At 40.3% G+C, this 17,691-nt stretch overlaps 2 protein-coding genes across 3 annotated transcripts; both read left to right on the top strand.

Moving 5' to 3' along the window:
• The first annotated feature begins 8,566 nt into the window (after window positions 1-8,566).
• LOC122396197 (4-nitrophenylphosphatase-like) lies at window positions 8,567-12,326 on the top strand. The gene is made up of 6 exons (XM_043394379.1): window positions 8,567-8,901; window positions 9,016-9,176; window positions 10,535-10,672; window positions 10,914-11,121; window positions 11,188-11,332; window positions 11,390-12,326. The coding sequence occupies exons 1-6, from the start codon at window positions 8,748-8,750 to the stop codon at window positions 11,580-11,582; spliced, it is 999 nt and encodes a 332-aa protein (XP_043250314.1). The 5' UTR covers window positions 8,567-8,747; the 3' UTR covers window positions 11,583-12,326.
• Window positions 12,327-13,563: 1,237 nt separating this feature from the next.
• Window positions 13,564-17,691, top strand: LOC122396252 (mitochondrial amidoxime-reducing component 1-like). 2 transcript variants are annotated; one of them, XM_043394470.1, is made up of 7 exons: window positions 13,564-13,700; window positions 14,962-15,329; window positions 15,836-16,087; window positions 16,165-16,288; window positions 16,347-16,552; window positions 16,990-17,061; window positions 17,367-17,691. In XM_043394470.1, the coding sequence occupies exons 1-7, from the start codon at window positions 13,686-13,688 to the stop codon at window positions 17,536-17,538; spliced, it is 1,209 nt and encodes a 402-aa protein (XP_043250405.1). In that variant the 5' UTR covers window positions 13,564-13,685; the 3' UTR covers window positions 17,539-17,691. The 2 variants fall into 2 exon arrangements, with proteins under 2 accessions (XP_043250405.1, XP_043250406.1); XM_043394471.1 differs by lacking the exon at window positions 16,990-17,061.

Here is a 17,691-nt window from a genome sequence, read left to right as displayed (position 1 = left end):
ACCCATTTTTTTTTCTATAGAATCCAAGATAAGTTAGACCTAGACCATCGTGTGCCGCTAGAAACTCATCAGCACTTCCTCGCAGTAGACTATACTTGCCAATTTTCATTTCATTAAAAGAGAACATACAAATGCCACCGGCATTCAAAAAAAAAAATAATAAATAAAATCATAGCCATAGTCATGTATTTCGGCAGAGAAAAAGAGGTTTCGTTTAGGATGAGGGATTCAGAAAATGGTGGTCGTCGAGGGAACGGCAAACGGACCGTTTAAATAGCAGACACGTCTGACTTTCCACCATGCCAATTAGGTCTCCTGTTCAATTATTAGTTGTACACCGGACGATGAACGTGCCGGCTCGCTCGAACGATTCTTTATCTCGCTCAACCCAACGCGACCACTACGACTACATTCCTCCTTGATTTACAATAAGTAGGCACTAATGAGAGAAACATATAAATATATATATATAAATAATGAAAGAAAGAGATGAATAAATACATAATTAAATAAATAAATGAATAAATAAATAATTATATATATATATACATATATGAAGAGAGAGCACGAGTATATACATGTATGTATACATATACGGAAAAAAGGAACGGTGAAGTACTCGAGTGAATATAGAATTATAACCAATCTCCTGACGAAAGAAAGAAGAGTGTAGAGACTTGTATAACGTGCATTCGAGAGTTCATCGGTAATCGTTTGTTCAATGTGCAATAACTTAACGGTAACGGCTTAATTTGTAAAGGAGACTCCTATTAATCGCGCGGAACCAGCGATGCTCCACGTCCGATGGAGGATTTTATTAAGGCAACACGATATTTCGCTCGTATCGCGTGGCTGTTACCCGGCTTCGTCTTGTTTCTCATGAATATCTCGTCGGTAAATCTTACCACTTCTCACAGAGTCAATTTTGGGCCAAGAGACCTCTGAACAGTCTATTCAGTTCGATCCTTAGAGCTTCGTTTTCTCGGTGTACCAGAAAGTTTGTAAATATTTTAGCAGTTCCAAACTATTCGAATGCTTGAACACTTTTTCTTCTCATTTTCTCGAATCTTGAAGTTAAAATTGTTTGTCGGTAATTAGCAGACAGCCACGCGATGCTTGGACTCCAGACACGTACGAAGTGGAGACGTTTTGTTTCCTCCTTAACGTTATCGTTGCGTGTATACACGCAACACTATAATTTTCGATCGTCGCGCGTACCGCGGAGCCCTATACAATCGTGGTTCGATTTGTAACGATATCGGCTCGCGCTTCATCTTCGTTTCTGATGTCCTCTCGCGCACCAAGAGAAAACCAGCTCGTCATCTTGATAGTAACCGTACGTTGGATACCTCCGTAATGATCGTCAACACCCTGAAGTGAAAAGAGTTTGATTAGCGCGTTACGGGGAACAAAAGAGCGAAAGCAAAGAACGAACGAACCAAGTTGGAGCGATGATCCTCCGCCTTAACCGCTTCGTACGTACTCATATACACTCACACACGCGCACACATACACTACACGTACACAGCTACGACATATTAACGAAAAAAATATCGATGAGAAGCGTGCATCGGCCTGAATAAATCATATTAATTAATATGACTAATAACGCTGTTGCTCCTGATAATTGTATATAGACGTGTAATGTTATAGTAACAACCATTAGAGGGGCGTACATTATACATATTATACATAATACAACATATTATAACGATCGAGACTAAATATCTCGCCGTGCGATTTTGACTACTTAACGAACGAATAAACTTAAACAGCAACGTGTAACACGAATTTACTGAGGAGCGACGGAAGCAGGATGCTGACGACGATGCAGACACGATGACGGGAGAGGAAGGGAACGTCCGACGGGTCGATCGTTTTAGATGGGTGGGTCGAATCGAAATTGTCAGGTCGAATCTCGATTCGTCGCGTTTAGATCAGCTGGCTTCCCTACCTCTGTCGTTCTAACCTCGCTTTCGTTCTCTCCGCGGCGTTCGTCGCATCCTGGTCTGAGAACGACGCGAAGAGATCGACGCATCGTGCCCGTAAAATAGTATACAATTAAACTACAAGTAATAGATCGTATTACCTATTGTATTATCGATATCGTGTTAAGCATGTACGACTAATCTCGAGGATCGAGGGGGATAGGACGGGACGGGACCCTGCGAGGTTGCCCGGACACCTAGCGGCGGGCTCAACCGTCGACCGTCGCGCCACAGATGACGAACGTAACGAAATGATGGAACGTATTTGGCACAAAGAAAAACCGAGAATCGTCGAGGATTAGCTTTATAGGTTACTATAAAGTGTACATTAGATGTAACGTTGCGTACTCGGGAAAGAAACACGAGCAAGAATGTCTCGTTGCCAGGAGCCACGGGGTTGTGGAGATCGATAGATTTCGATCACTTGCACTTTGATATGACGCGACCGTAGGCTTAAGATACCGTTAACGGAACACCCAACTTTGCAACGAAACGAGAAAGTCGATGGAAAGTCTACCTTTCGCGACGTTCGAGGACATCTCTCCCATTTTCTAGAACCATTGCCAATGCCCTGAACAAGTTTTAGCCCGACCACTTTCATTATTCCTCACCGTCGTGTAGCTGTCCTCGATGGGACGCTACGAACGCCATTTTGATCATCGTCACGAATCCTTACGGGAAGCTGACGCCTCGTCTGGCAACGAGTCATTCACCCGTCCGATCATCCGGCGCGTTGTTCTTCGTTCGATTAGACGAGCTAGACAGACAGGTCTCGTAATCAGGTAGGTAGGTTAGGTAGGTCGATAGATAGGTAGATACCTAAAGGCAGGGCGGCGATAGGCAGAGACTACGGTCGCGTACCGTTGTTTCGTGTTTGAAAAAAAGAAAAAAACCAAAACCGAAAATAAAAGACACCGATCCAACTGAGGACGAGGGGATGTATCTGCCAGGAGAAACCTCGAGGATGACAGAAGGAGGAGGAAGAGGACGGAGAACAAAAGAACTCTAAACAGACTATTAAAGTAGTTAAGGAACACCGAGATCAGCCGGAGGGACTTCTTTTATAGTGTTACCTAATATTAATACCAGTTTACCTAATTACTATACCGAAGTAACTACTACAACGACTATTAGTAAGCGCTTATTAAAAAGAGATTAACGAAGATCTACTACAGCCAGCCTAGTCCCAGTTTAACCTGTGCTAACCGTAGACGTTACTACCGTTACTATCTACCGGCACTAATGTTACTATCATCGTCACTGTTTCGTTCGATCGTCGTTATGTGTGATCAGAGTGGTGTCTGCGGTACCACCCGTGGCCCCAGCCCTCTTGGATACATAAAAAACACAACCGGAGTACCTAGTTTAACGGGATACTCTTGGCGGGGGTAGCCTTTCAGCGATTATTCCAAATTGTAACGTTTCTTCGTGAGCTCGAGCCCCGTCGAAGCCCCCTTCCACGCGTTTTCAGGTCCGAACAGACCAGTAGTCCCAAAAAAGGAGCCACGGGAGCAGCCGCTAAGCCACTAAACGATGTAAACACCAATGAAAACGAATCAAGCGAAGCGCTGTTAGCGTTTACCGTCGACACACTCACTAGTGGCTGGCGCGATCATCACTGCCGGGACTATCATCGTCATCTTTGTTCATTCGGTCATCCGATCAGGGTACAGGCGGCCGACAGTCGTGGACGACGAGTTTCTAATTGTTAACCCGTGCTACTAACGTTACTTATTCTATACTAATATCGATACTGTCGCTATAGTCGATACGCAATACTATGGTCGTTTTTCGTACAGTCGTCGAGAACGTCGCGGACATTATACCGGGGGGTTCGAACCAACGCGACTGGGACGAAACGTACGCGAGCGCTACGTCTGCGCCGCCCTTTGCACAGGTGTACGCTACCTGGTGATGTGATGTCGGTGAATTCGCGATGGGAACCTCGCTCTTCCAGCGTACCTTGACCATTTTCGACTGCCGTACTTTCAAACCTTCGTCGCTGTTTCGTCAAACCGCTAGGGAACCTGGGCAGTTGGACCCCCCCTTTGGTTAAGAGACGACACCCTGTCATTCTTTTTGAAATTTTGTCGAAACAGGACACGTAAAGATGCGTGAAACAACGGGGATTATGTGTAGCGGGGTCAGATCGTTTACACTCGTTCATGAAACCGCGTGGTCAAATGTAAAGCTTACATGAAATATTATCGTCATTTTTCTGTTGTCGAACTTCGTTGCAAAGAGTGAGTTTCAAGACGAGAAAAGAGGAGTAATCAGAGGAGAGTAGAAAACAAAGAGACGAGTGTAAGCGATCGAAGAACGCTACGTTAATCATAGTCCTGGATCAATTTGTCAACGCCTTCTCGATCTTTCATCGACCTTATGATGTCATATCACTAATATCGCGTCGTTTCCACCTGTCTTGTCCTTCCTCCTACCCCATAACCTTCCTTCGATGGCTAGTATCGAGTCCCCTGACCGGCCTAAATTCATTTCTACTCATTGCTCACGATTAATCCGTGCGACCATGCGATTGATGACCAGTGAGGAAACCGTTCAATAATTCGATCAGCGTGACTGAGTAGAAATATTGCAACAGCGAATGAACAAAGACTGAAGACTCCACGTTCGTTCAGCCGAGGCTCCTCTGAATGTTCTGAAATTCACTCAAATCTAACTTCAACATTTGAACTAGATGTACCAGTCTTAGAACTGATCCAAATTGTTAACCTAGATAAATCTACTTTAACCCGAACCTTAGTTTAAACAAGGCCTGGAACAGAGTTACTTGAGCTACTACTAAATTTAGTTTAACATAATCTATTCCCTAACTTGATCTACATCCTACAGACCTGGTCCAAGCATAACTAGTTTAACATAGACCCTAACCAATCAATTCAGGTCCAATTTGAACGTAACTATCAGGCCTATAGATTAAGCGAATCGTCACGAATTACGCAGTTTCTCACTGGTCACCATCGGCGCGTTTACGTCGGTCATGGACCGAGGCTTGGTGCAGAGAGGAAGGTGTAACGAAGAATACGTGTAACTCTCGGATCAATAAGATCCGGGATGCCATAAGAAAACGTGTATCGAGCGTCGTCGGAACGATAAGTTCGTTCGATTTTGCAGAAGCGATGGCAACAAATTGTACAGCTTCGTTGGCTTCTCTTTAACTTGGCGACTTGGACATGTCAACGAACTGAACCGAAGTCGAACCGTATTGTACACCTTCGAGCATAATTCGATTACGTAAATATATCCTTTCAGTACTTCACCAATTCTTCGTTTGTCTTTGAAATTACCATTCGACTCCACGAAGATGGCACACTGTAAAGTTAAAGTCGTAAAAAGCGTTTGTTCGCGAGCCCCGATAGAAAAAATCGACCAAACGTCCGCAAACGGGCATTATACATCGGCTGAAAGTTTTATTGCAATTCCCTATTCGCACGTTATTCGCGCAAAAGCTATCGAGACTCAGTTCCTCCATTGTCCAAGAGTCGCTAGACTTGACGAAATTGATTTCGAATTGAATAATTCCACGACGACGTCCATCGCGTTTCCATGCTTGTTGTGCGACGAATGTTTCTATGTACGTGTACAACTTTAACTTGATAGCCTACGAATAGGGACGGATCCAGATTCTTAACAATGAAAGGTGGGGGAGGGCGTAGAGATCGCACGAACCCTGTTACAATATTCGAACAACGCCGAAATCGCCGAGAGAACGATTTCGTGGGGGCAGCTGCGACGAGAGCTTGATCGAACAATAAAATTTTACTTTTGATTTTCTCGAGTCCTTCGTTCGAATTCGAACGGTCCTACATCTCCCCCCACCGCCACACCTGCTGGATTCGCCCTCGCCTACGAATTATTGTACGGTACCGCCGTGTAAGAGTGTAAAGGAGTTGATTTTCTAGTCAGGTACGAGTTACAAAATAATTTTACGTTGGCAGTCAGTAATTTTTACATTGCTGTGAATATGTAAGACGTTTCTTCTTCTTTCCGTTAATTTTCTTTTCATCGTCGCGTCCAGACGAGCGATCTTAAACAGACACGAACACACATACACACGCGTGTACACGCATACACACAAACACACATACACGTCGAGAAACAACAGAGACGGCGATTATAAGATACGATTTCGATTAATATATTAATTAAGGATTATTCTTATTATTATTATTGCAAATGATTATGAGTATGGTTATTATTGATTATTACCATCATCGATTATTAGTTACTATCACTACAGTCATATAATACCTTTGTAAATGAGAATCAAGACACTGACGGCTAGGGAAAAAAACTTAATAAATTGAAATTCTATTAACCCAAACGCGTTCGATTGTTATTCCGCCGCTACGGTTGTGTCTCTTCCTCTTTCAGGTGGAGTGAGACGTTTCGTGGACTTCTGTATTCTACTCGAAACTATGGAAGGTAAGATGATCGTTGTAAACGACTCAGAAGACTTCGAAAACTATCATTAAATCATGCATAAGAGTGTAGAACATTGTTTCTGCCACCAACAGCACATTAAATACCAGAATTCCCCTTCGATCCTGTCTTTTAAGTTACAACAGAGGTAAAATGAGAGTTGGATTTGTGTGAAATTTCGAAAAGAATACAGTACGCTAACAATAAGTCAAGAAGTGTCTGCGCAAGTGTCCACGAACACACCTAACTTTGTTCGTGGCTACGTTTGCTTATCGTTGTACTATTCAGCTTATATCGGTCCAGGTTATCGACTGCGTGCAGACTATTGTTCATCTATCAAAAGACTGAATCATGGGCTTCGTCGTAACATCCGTTCTTCTCAGTGAAAATGCAATCTCAGACGTTCCCATGTTTATTCCATGACCATAGTTCGAAATAGGGTTGTACTTTCGAACGACACAGGTAGATTACGATGAAACTTACAAGCAACTAATAAGTTTGAAGTTGAAGTGTACAACTATAAAGTAGACTAATGTATGCTATGATATTCTCAATGCCTTGCCAAAATGTCAAATAACTAAGAGCTGATACAAGGCTTACCTTCTATTTGACAATCGAAATTTTAACACAGATAAAAAATTTCCTCGTGTTATCAGGATTCTAATTTAACTACCAATGAACCTTGTATTGCTAATCTTTTATCATGTGTCTTTGGGTTTTTTCTATGCTCCTCAAGTATAGTACAAATGATACCGAGCTCTTCTCAATTTGTCAAACGTTACCATTTCAATAACTGACATACATGAATACAATGAATTTCAATAAGAATTCTGTTATTGATGTATTCCATTCTTTAAGTATTACAGCGTTATGTTACCTCGTCATCTTTTGATAATTCTCAATACCTTCATAGAAACAAGAATTTTTCTAGGAAAAAATGGCCTGGTTATCCATTTCTTAAGAACATGTGATACGTTCTATTGTAACTCTCCTCGTCTGATTTAAGCATAATCAATCTAGTTGACGAGTAACACACGTAAGAGAAAGGAGTATGTTTAATAAGCGTCAATATGACGTTAATCATCTTTTTAAAAACTGTACAAATAAATTTGCTTCAATAGATATTTACGCAGAATTTTGAAATCATTCAGATGCTGAACTTCCTAGACCTCTGCTTGATTCATACATCCAAATGATGAGTTATTGCAGTAATATTGAAAAAAAGAGATAGTCATCTAAACAGATATTCCTGAGATATTAAACTTCCTCCGCAGATGTCACATATTCCCTCAAAGGACCGATCGTGTAAATTATTCTAAATAGAACGCTATGAATAATCGTAACTGCATCGATCAATACAGTTTGCACCCTCATCGAACGCGATGATAGAGGTAAATTAACTAGCACAAGTGTGACGAAAGGCAACGTGGTGTTAAAGATTTCGAAGTCTTGGCTTTGTCAGGCTATCAGGCTATCTTGACTCTGGGGAGTCAAACACCCCTAGCAGATACCAAACCATCCTCCGAGATATAAATATTTAATTGTTTCAAAATAAAATGGATAATCTTGAGGATACTGACAAGTTCAATTCTAACAATGGAAACCATAAATCCACATAGTCGAACGTTAGGACAAGTACAATAATACTCGCAAGAAAAAGTAGTCTACACACATGTTCCTGTATCAAACTGCTTCTAAAGATACCGAACGTTTCCCCTAAGGACTTAACATACAAATTAATCTAAATAGAATGCTATGAATAAATCATCGTGTCGATCAATACCAAACTATTAGACAACATTCTTGCATAAATTACCAACACGATCGAACCGTAACAATCTCAGCCCTTTGAGACCCATTAGGCTCAAGAAACTCGATCGATCCACCTGTCTCCAAAAAATAAAATTGATCTATCAGGATCTCGGTCACTTCTATCGACTGTCAAACAAGTACTCTGCTATAAGCAATCAGTGTTGAGGAAGTCATCAAGGGAAATCCAAAATTCTGTGACTCGATGATACCCCTGGACCTCCAAAATCTAGGACACTCCTGGAGCACCTCAGAGCATGCGCTGATCAACAATATCAGCTGCATGACGTACGCACGGTCGTTCGACGAGATCAGTGTGTCAGCTCTTTCGTCGCGAAGGAAGTGGTGAACGCAATCAGTACGCGTCATCGTTTATTAGCGATGTTACCAGGCAAGGATACGCGGGTGTACCTAGCGGTCGTACGCCTCGCGACGTGTCAGTCCAATCGCGTCGAGCGACCGAGTTCGACGCACTGCGTGCACCCTTCCACATGACAAGAGTCCTTCTAGATGCAGGTCCACGAAAACGGTGTCGCACGAGACAGTCAGACTAATCATTCGCGATTGACCGCCATGGCCAGCACGAGGGACCTGACAGAGATGACCGCGGAGCAGCTGCAGGAGTTCCTGGATTCGTTCGACGTTGTCCTATCGGATTGCGATGGCGAGTGTTACCTCTCCAGTTGTCACAGACGGAGATCCAGATGAAGATATTAGAGTCATTCGACCGTCTGGTTTCGGTCTAGAGCTGATAGTGGTATCATTGTTATTGTATCAGGTGTCCTATGGCGCCTCCAGGACCCGATCCCTGGCGCGATGCAGACGGTAAACAGGTTAAAGGAGCTGGGGAAGAAGGTGTATCTTGTGACGAACAACAGCACGATAGGCATCGATCAATACTGTGAGAAAATGGGTGAAGGTGGCTTGAAAGTAAAACCAGTGAGTAGATGATTTTCTCTGCCAGTGACCTGGTCAGTTTCGAGGCGCGAGAGTGATAGAAATGTTTGGTAATGATGAGTATGGTAGATGAACGCATCCATGCCACGACTAGCACCGATGTATGCGATTGGGCATACTTTATTCCAAAAATAGGAATTGATGCATGAGATTATTACACATATTTCAAACTATAGGTGGTGGTGTGCATGATAGTTGAGCATGTCGTTCAAATAGTAGTGCAATATCTTGTTAGGTATCGTATGTACATGTGGAACTAGTGTGACTGACAACAAAAGGCCTCAAATTTGTTTTGAATGGCACTACGTGAAAATTATAGTCAATACTTTTTCTAAAAAGACATCTAAGTTCCTTCAAAATGTGGTTTTGTTTTCCAGATATTTTAATGTAAACTTTATTGTATAAAATATGCACCCGTGAAGGTAAAGCTTATCATCTATCTTCTGTATAAATTTTTATTATTTAAATGCAGATGCTATAACGTTATCTTACAAAAATTTCAAAGTTAAAAGACCATTTATTATACACTCTAGCGTACTAAGAAAATGTTTTTCCATATTGAAATGTACCTTGATGCTATGCAACATGATATCGTCATTAATTTTTTACGAAGTTTTCAACTCATTTTCATAGTCGTAAAGTTTGTTCTTTTACGTCATAACATACAGAAGCATTTTTGCATTTTATTTAAATATTGTGCGACGTGAAATATTACGCAACTTTGGTACTTTAATTACAAGCTGTGCCAAATATATACATACATAGTAAAATTCATTTGCGAATTCTCAATAAATTGATATTCAAAACGCAACAGAAAACGTACTATCCGTCATCTGTGCATGAATATTTATCATTATCGATATCATAATAGAGATGCAAAAACGGTTTCGCTAAACATTTTTTTGAGTTTGACAGTATATATGGAAGCAATAACCTTATCTCTTACGAACGTACACGTAATTGCTCGTACTGTGTGAATATCCTATTTCTGTAGCTGGTACGTGGTATTAGTATGGTTCGTATGTGATGTAATAAATGATATTTGAGAGTTGTACGTGCCTCATTTGTGTGTGTTGTATTTGGTATTTATATGGAGTGTGTATGCTACATCTACTTGTAAAATTGTACAGTATTCAACCAACACCTAACTCCGACTCAAGCATAACGGACAGGGAAAGACAGAAATCCAATTTAAAAATATTTTATAAACTTATTTGCTTAACTTTTATTAGCTGTCTTTTCACGTCTTATCTTTACGTTCCGCGACCACGATAAAAAAGGCAACTGCTCAGACTATTATTACACACCATCTCAACATCATAAAATGTAACATTTTGTAGGATGATATAATAAACACGGCGAAAGTGATCAGCTGGTACTTGAAGAAGATCAATTTTCGCGACGAAGTATTCTTGATCGCCACCACACCGTTTCGACAGATTTTACTCGAGAATGGCATCAAACTGGGGCCCGAAAACGTGAGTATATTCAGATTAATGTATTCTTTTCGAAGAGCAAACAATTTTTAGCAATATGCTCCATGGAATAGCAAAGAATCGGTTCTAAAGTTTCAAAAGGTTTCGAATTATCTAGCCTGTTTAAGAGCCTGATAAAGAGCTTCTCATTGGAATAAAAATTTTGCAAGTTATATTACAATCCAAGGACTTAAAAAATTGTTTAAAATCAAGGGAATGTAAAATTGTTGGTGTCTTCCTTTAGCTAGAAGTGACAGAATGGGACCAGGCGGCGACGGTAAAGACAGTACTGGGTCTGCCTTCGATCAAAGCAGTGATCGTTGATTTTTCTATATTTTTTGACTGGGCGAAATTAGCTTTCGCAATTTCCTGTCTGAAAAGGAAGGACGTTCTGTACCTGACCGGTGCTCAGGACGAGTGGATCATTTGTGGGCACAATATAAGGGTCTTAGGTACTGCTTTATATTGGTAAATTCACATCATTAAACACGATAATAATAACAACTATTATTTTCCAGGATCTGGTCCTCTGATCGATATAATTACCACGAAAAGTGGGCGAACGCCAATCCAATGCGCGAAACCTAGCGAAGTTCTGAAAGAATACGTCCTAAAGAACTGCGAAGTGAAGGACCCGAAACGATGTTTAATCATCGGCGATACGTAAGTTCGATTTTTTATTATGATAATCACGATCGTTACGATATCTCATCGTTTCAGGATACAGCACGATATGAAATTCGGAACATTGTGCGGATTTACGAAGCTCTTCGTCGACACAGGCCTCGACAAAATAGAAGAAGCGACGCAGAATCAGGAAGTGCGACCAGACTTTTATATTCCTAGTTTAGGGATGCTGTGCCCTATTCTCGATTCTCTGCAGAACCCCACTGTGAACGGGATACACAGTTAACGACGACGCGATAGTTAAGAACTAATACAAATTACTGAAAGTTATAGATCGAGTGAAAACGAATATATGAGATTGAGAAAAAAGTCTACGCAGAAATTCAAGTTTCGTTTATTCATGGATCGCTATTCTTCATTATCGAATGTTTTCGGTAAACGTAAAGAAATGTTACTGTTAGGAAGTATATTAACGAACGAATTTCCGTAGATAGTTTCTTGCCAATCTTGTACACGAGAACTGGTTGTGCCTGGGTGAGGTCTTTTCCGAGCATCAAAACTGGTTTACTCAAGTTGAACTCGAAAATTACATGTCTTCCTTTTCAAAAGAAATCTTATTCCTATAAATGGACGACTCGTCCGATGAGAAAAGGAATTTTACAAATTGAACAGTACCGAAACTGTTTTTTGAATCGAGAAAATGAAATGGAAGTTCAAGTTGGTTTATGCTTTACTAGTGAGACTAATGCTACAAATACTACAAAATTAAATACGTTCTAAACCAGCAAAGGAATAAACTTCATTCTGCTCGAGTAACTTTTGCGCACGAAAGAGGCTCCGAGGCGTTCACGTGTTCATTTGGTATTCTCAGATCAATTTAGAATAAATAAAATGAAACGTTAAACAGAATATTGTCTTTCAAATGTAGAGTGCCTACATATGATCAATAAATATTTACAGAAATAATTTTACTAATTAAACAAAAAGACAATAGTATTAATTATGTTCCAAAGTTAAATACAAATTATTTAGACGATATTAGAAGTAAAATAAATTTATTTATGTTTAACTACTTTACTGTAATCGAGAGGAATAATAAAATATTATTTGTATACAACACATTCGTATTTTTAATATTAAATTTCAGCACTATTTTGAATAAGTAATGATGATCAAATAAAAAGCAAAAACTAATGAGCTTGAAATCATCTTAGCTGATATATTCCCCGTCCAATTCGAGTTTTCCACTTTTCTTTGGCTCTCGGGGTAATAGATGTCACAATGATATAGGACGATTCTTTCAAATGCAGACTCGAAAGGAATGTTGCTTCATCCATTGGTCGACGATGACAACTACTGCACCAGACACAACTCTAATTGTAAGAGTGTAGGCAGGAACATTCCTCTCGAGTCTACTGGCAAGAGAATCGCCCTATTCATAGCCTCATTCATGAACGAACAAAATTCTGTAAGCGATTTCTGTTGAATTTCTTTGCTACTTTTTACATTTTTACTTTGAATTCTCTGGGCCTCAAAAGGTGAGAAAATCGATTAACGAAAAATCTGAGCCAATTATATCATGTCCCGATACCTTCCACTTCAATTTCTTCGTAGTTTGTTCGTGTTTGACAAGTCTCGTGCGACCTAATGTCATCTTGGCCAGCCAAAACACGTGTAGCCGACCGTCAAGTTTGCACACGAGACTCTCGAGTATCATTTAAATGTTACACGTGTGCTAATGGTGTCAAGTCCACAAGCATCATTAATATTCATGTCGCCTTCTTCAGCCATTATACCCGTTAAAAACTCTGTTTCCTAACCATCAAACGAGCGGAACGAGACACTCAAAGCGATGAAAAGTGAAACTAAATTTAAATAACTTCCCAAGTAACAAAATCGTGCTGAGATTTAGTTAACAGCCTAATACTTTCATGTCACCCTTCAAACGTGTCACTCGAACTGAGAACACAGATTCCAGAGCCACTGTCGCAACTAATCGAGGCAGAACTGGACCACCGAGAATCATCTCGTGCTATCACGAGCGCCAGCCAGATGCTTCTGCCATGATACGACTGGGTAGTGGTTCTATTGAGATAAAAAGTTATCGAGTTTAGAAAAATTAGCCAGCAGACACGTGATAATTAAGAGCATCGGCGATTCACTGGCGCCGTTGAGTGAGTTCCTAGACGACTGGTGGACAGCGCACAATCGTCTACGATGGAGGCCTGCGCCCGATAATGTCGCGGAGTAGGGCAGAGGGAGTCGACGCGTTGCATAATATCAGCAGAGTCGGTAGGAGTCGGAAATGTGCGAGGAACGCGGGTGAATCTGCCACGCCGCGCGTCGAACAACTGTATCCTTTCGCAGGGGACACCGGTATCGAAGGAACATGCAAGGACACCCGGTAGGTTGATTCTCTTTAAGCCTCTTTCGATACAGAATTCGTGGTGAAGTTATTTCGTGGGTTACGACGACGACTGACGGGACACTTTCAGTGATAAAATCCAGGATTTATGTTTGATAAAAAAAAATTGAATCTGAAGTTTGTGAAGTTTGGTTGAAAAGAGGAATTGTAAGCAACTAATTCCGAAGGTGACGAAGACAGAGTGTTCGCGAGAGTTTTGAGTTCTACCTTGGGGGTTTACGCAAAGATTTAATTAGAAAAATTAGTTACTCCTCTGTGGGCAATGTAATGAAGCCTACACTGTTTCTGTTAGATTCTTAAAAATATTATAAATTGAACTTGCGTCTAAAAACTACACAGATAAAGTAATCGTAGGATTTTTGGGTAGTTAAGGAGAATAAGTAAAATATGGGGGTTTCGAAATATATGAAGCTTCGATGATCCACGAAGAGATTTGTGCAACTGCTAAAATTATTCTGAGCGGTCTATTTCTATTGACAGAAACAAACTTCCTTCCGGGATAGTACCCAAAAAGAGTAAAGAAATAAATAATCCACTGTAAGCCTCTTTGCCTAGACCGGAGGAGAATTCGATTAAGAAACATTGACACAATACTCAGTAGCGGCGTCACGTGTTTGGTAGAACTAGAAGCACTCGAACACGAACTACAAAAACAAACGTGCAAATAAATGGTCATCGTTTGCTGACGTATAAAAATGCTTATTCGATGAAATAACTGTGAAGATAATCATTTTTTCGATCAGTGTAAAACGTTCTTCGATTCAGATTGTAATTTTTATTGGAACAAACAACGTATCAAATTCAATTTTTGTTCATTATGCGAAACTTGTATCTAAAAATTATCCTACCAGTCTAGAGATTAATGTATCAGACGTCTAGATTTGTCACGTTATCAGTTAAAGCTACCAAGATAATACAAAAATATAAAACGACTTCCGATGATCTTGAAATCACGAGAAAAGTGACCTAGAAAAAAGATAGTCATTAATCGGATTGTTTGTTGTTTCAAAATGAGTCATTTCCTTCCTGTACGTCATATCATGCTCCTGATAACAAAGAAGATAATGACAAGATTATGATCGACACACTGCACCTTTAAATTAGTAGAGTGATCTACGAATACCATACAAATAGTTCTTCGATTATAGAAAAATTCGAAAAGTGGTCCCAATACAAAATTTACTTCTTTAATATAATTCAAGAAATAATAATTTTTAATCGAGAATTATCTCGCCCTCAGGATTGGCGACCCACGGTGGTGGTGACGTGCAGTTTGACTATAGTTCTCCTAGTGATCATGTGGAACATAAAGAGAAATTGCCCAAGCAAGTCGAAAAAGACGGCAGAGAACGACACAAAGGAAGACGAGGAAGTTCACGAAGAAATCATCTGCAAAAATAACATAAATCACAAAGTCGACGTTGCGGTGTGTCCCAGCAACGACACGATTCCCGAATTACCCGATCCAAAATGGATGAAAGTGGGTCAAATTCAAGAGCTATACGCGTACCCTTTAAAATCTGGGCGAGGACAGGACGTGAAGGAATGCAATTTCACAGAATTTGGCATAAGTATTGAGAAGGAAGGGCGGTTCACCCTTCGAGACAGGTGAAACTTTTTGTATTATTTACTCAGATACTCGATGCTCTAGAAAATCTCATTTGACTTCAAACGCGTCACTTTAAACCGTTCATCTATTATTTAACATTCATTAACGATGCACAGCGTAAAATAAAGTCATTAGACCTATCAAGTTGTTTCGTAGGCCTGTATAATACATGCAATTGAGAATTGCAAACATGAATCTTCCATAATTTTGTTCGACATAATCTGAATACGTTGTTTTACAATCCGTGGCATCGTAAACAAGTTATGAAAAATTAAAATTCTGCACGCGTGAGCGCATGGAGAGATGATGGATGAGCGCATGCGCAGTCCCGCGATCAGCTGATATCAGCAAAGTTTAACTGCTCGTATCTTGATAACGAAGTTACGGATTGCAAAATGGTCAACAACTTATCGATTTTTTTTCGCGAGATGATTAAACGTTTATAGAATAATTTTACGATCGCAATACTTTACGATGTAATTTATGAAATTTCATTGTTTATCAGAATGTTTCTAGTGTACAACGAGGAAACTGGCCGCTTCCAAACTGGAAGACAATACCCAACGCTGATTCTAGTTAGCCTGTCCGCGGTAGACGAATCCAAGGTGAAACTCGAAGCCGTAGGGATGCCCAGTGTAATTTTCAATGTGCCAAAATGTTCAGAGGATAGTCCCGAAGCCGTTCAATGCACCATGTGGTGGGGAGAGTCAGTGAAGTGTATCGATTGTGGCCCAGAACCTGCTGAATGGTTATCAAGGTTCGAAGAACACGACCACGTTAGAAGCATAGAAAAATCGATCTCTTGAATCAATCACTACGCTTCATTCGTTCTAGATTTTTAACTGGAATAAATTCCGGATTACGATTGGGCTGTGCAGCGATGGACAGACGAAACATTTCCGTTGGTCCCTGGGAAAAGTACACAGAAGTATACAAGACTCTCAGGAACGAGGACACTGTAAGTTTTAATGTTCGAATATTTCGAACGAACCATACTTAGAACAAATATCTTTCAGGGCTTGTTCAGCGATTTGGCCAGCTACATGCTGATGTCTACGCGATCCGTCGAGATGCTGAACGAGAAACTGGAGAGACCAGTACCTGCCTTACAATTCCGTCCGAATATTTTGGTTTCTACGCAGGAACCGTTCGAAGACGACAACTGGGAGTGGATAAAAATTGGCGAACGAGTTGTGGTCAGAAACGTAAAACCGTGTACTAGGTACGAGAGAAACATTTTCAAATTCTAGCCTGTAAAAAATTACTACTAACTAAAAAAAACTGAAGTATAGTGCTATGTGCTGACATTCTACGGTAGTCGAGACAGTCATTGATTACTCAAAGCCAATTATTCTTCCTCCATGGCATGCCAACTAACCCCACGTTCGAGTGGCAGTACATGCTTGGTCATGAGGGAGAAATTATCACACTGCATGGTGGGGATAGCGTCTTCGTGGCCTTCAGCGTCTAGTTCATTTTGATCTAACGAGAAATGAAAAGAACTAACACTGATGTGTAATCGAAATTACGTGATCAAAGAAATATTAACTAGAAAAAATAGGTAGATACTGACCGAGCAAGGGTAAACTACTAACCGAATATATTCGAAATTAAAAGTTTCGTTTCCCGGAAGTTTCGTGAAGATTACCATCGTTGCAGGTGCAAATTAATTCAAGTAAACCCTGACACTGGCATTATGGATGAACAGGAGCCAACGAAAACTCTAAAAACGTATGATCATTCAATACTATCATTGTTCAACTGAACGTGAAACGTTCAAGGCTCCATTTTCTAAATTACAAATCAAAAATTTGCTCTGTCAGTTTCATTGCATGAAAATTTATATTATCTTCTATGTAATTTTTATATGTGAAATATATTATTTTGAAATGTATTATTTTTGCATTTGTGCAAATTAAACATTTCCTATGGAAGTGGGAAAGTCAAAGAAATTTTTGACTGTCGATTTTCAAATTCTTCTAAAACTGATTAAACCTATTCGTTCTCCGAGTGAAAAACTTCTCGATCATTTTCAGCTTTCGAGAACAGACAGCCCCGGAACGAGTTGCGCTCGAAGGAAAATTACCAACAATGGGAATACTCTGTGGACTATACGTTCCAGGAAAAGTAAAACTTGGAGACGATGTATTCGTTCATGTGCCTAATGATTCCACCGTAGAAACGAATCATCGGGAAACCACGAGCTAGAAAGTAGGTTAAATTTAAAAACGCGCCACTAACGTTAACCCAGCAATTTGGAAACGAATACTTCGAAAGTGTTTCCTAAAAAATTCAGGTATTAGAAGACAATACGATATACAATTTTTGATTACAATTATTGTTGACGAGATGTTAAACCAG

The sequence above is a fragment of the Colletes gigas genome, unplaced genomic scaffold, assembly GCF_013123115.1.
Source record: "Colletes gigas isolate AHSC1104 unplaced genomic scaffold, ASM1312311v1 Colletes_gigas_Sc00007, whole genome shotgun sequence".
Taxonomy (NCBI): Eukaryota; Metazoa; Arthropoda; class Insecta; order Hymenoptera; family Colletidae; genus Colletes; species Colletes gigas.
The sequence above is the reverse complement of the archived record's forward strand: the minus strand, read 5'-3'. Positions and strand labels throughout refer to the sequence as shown.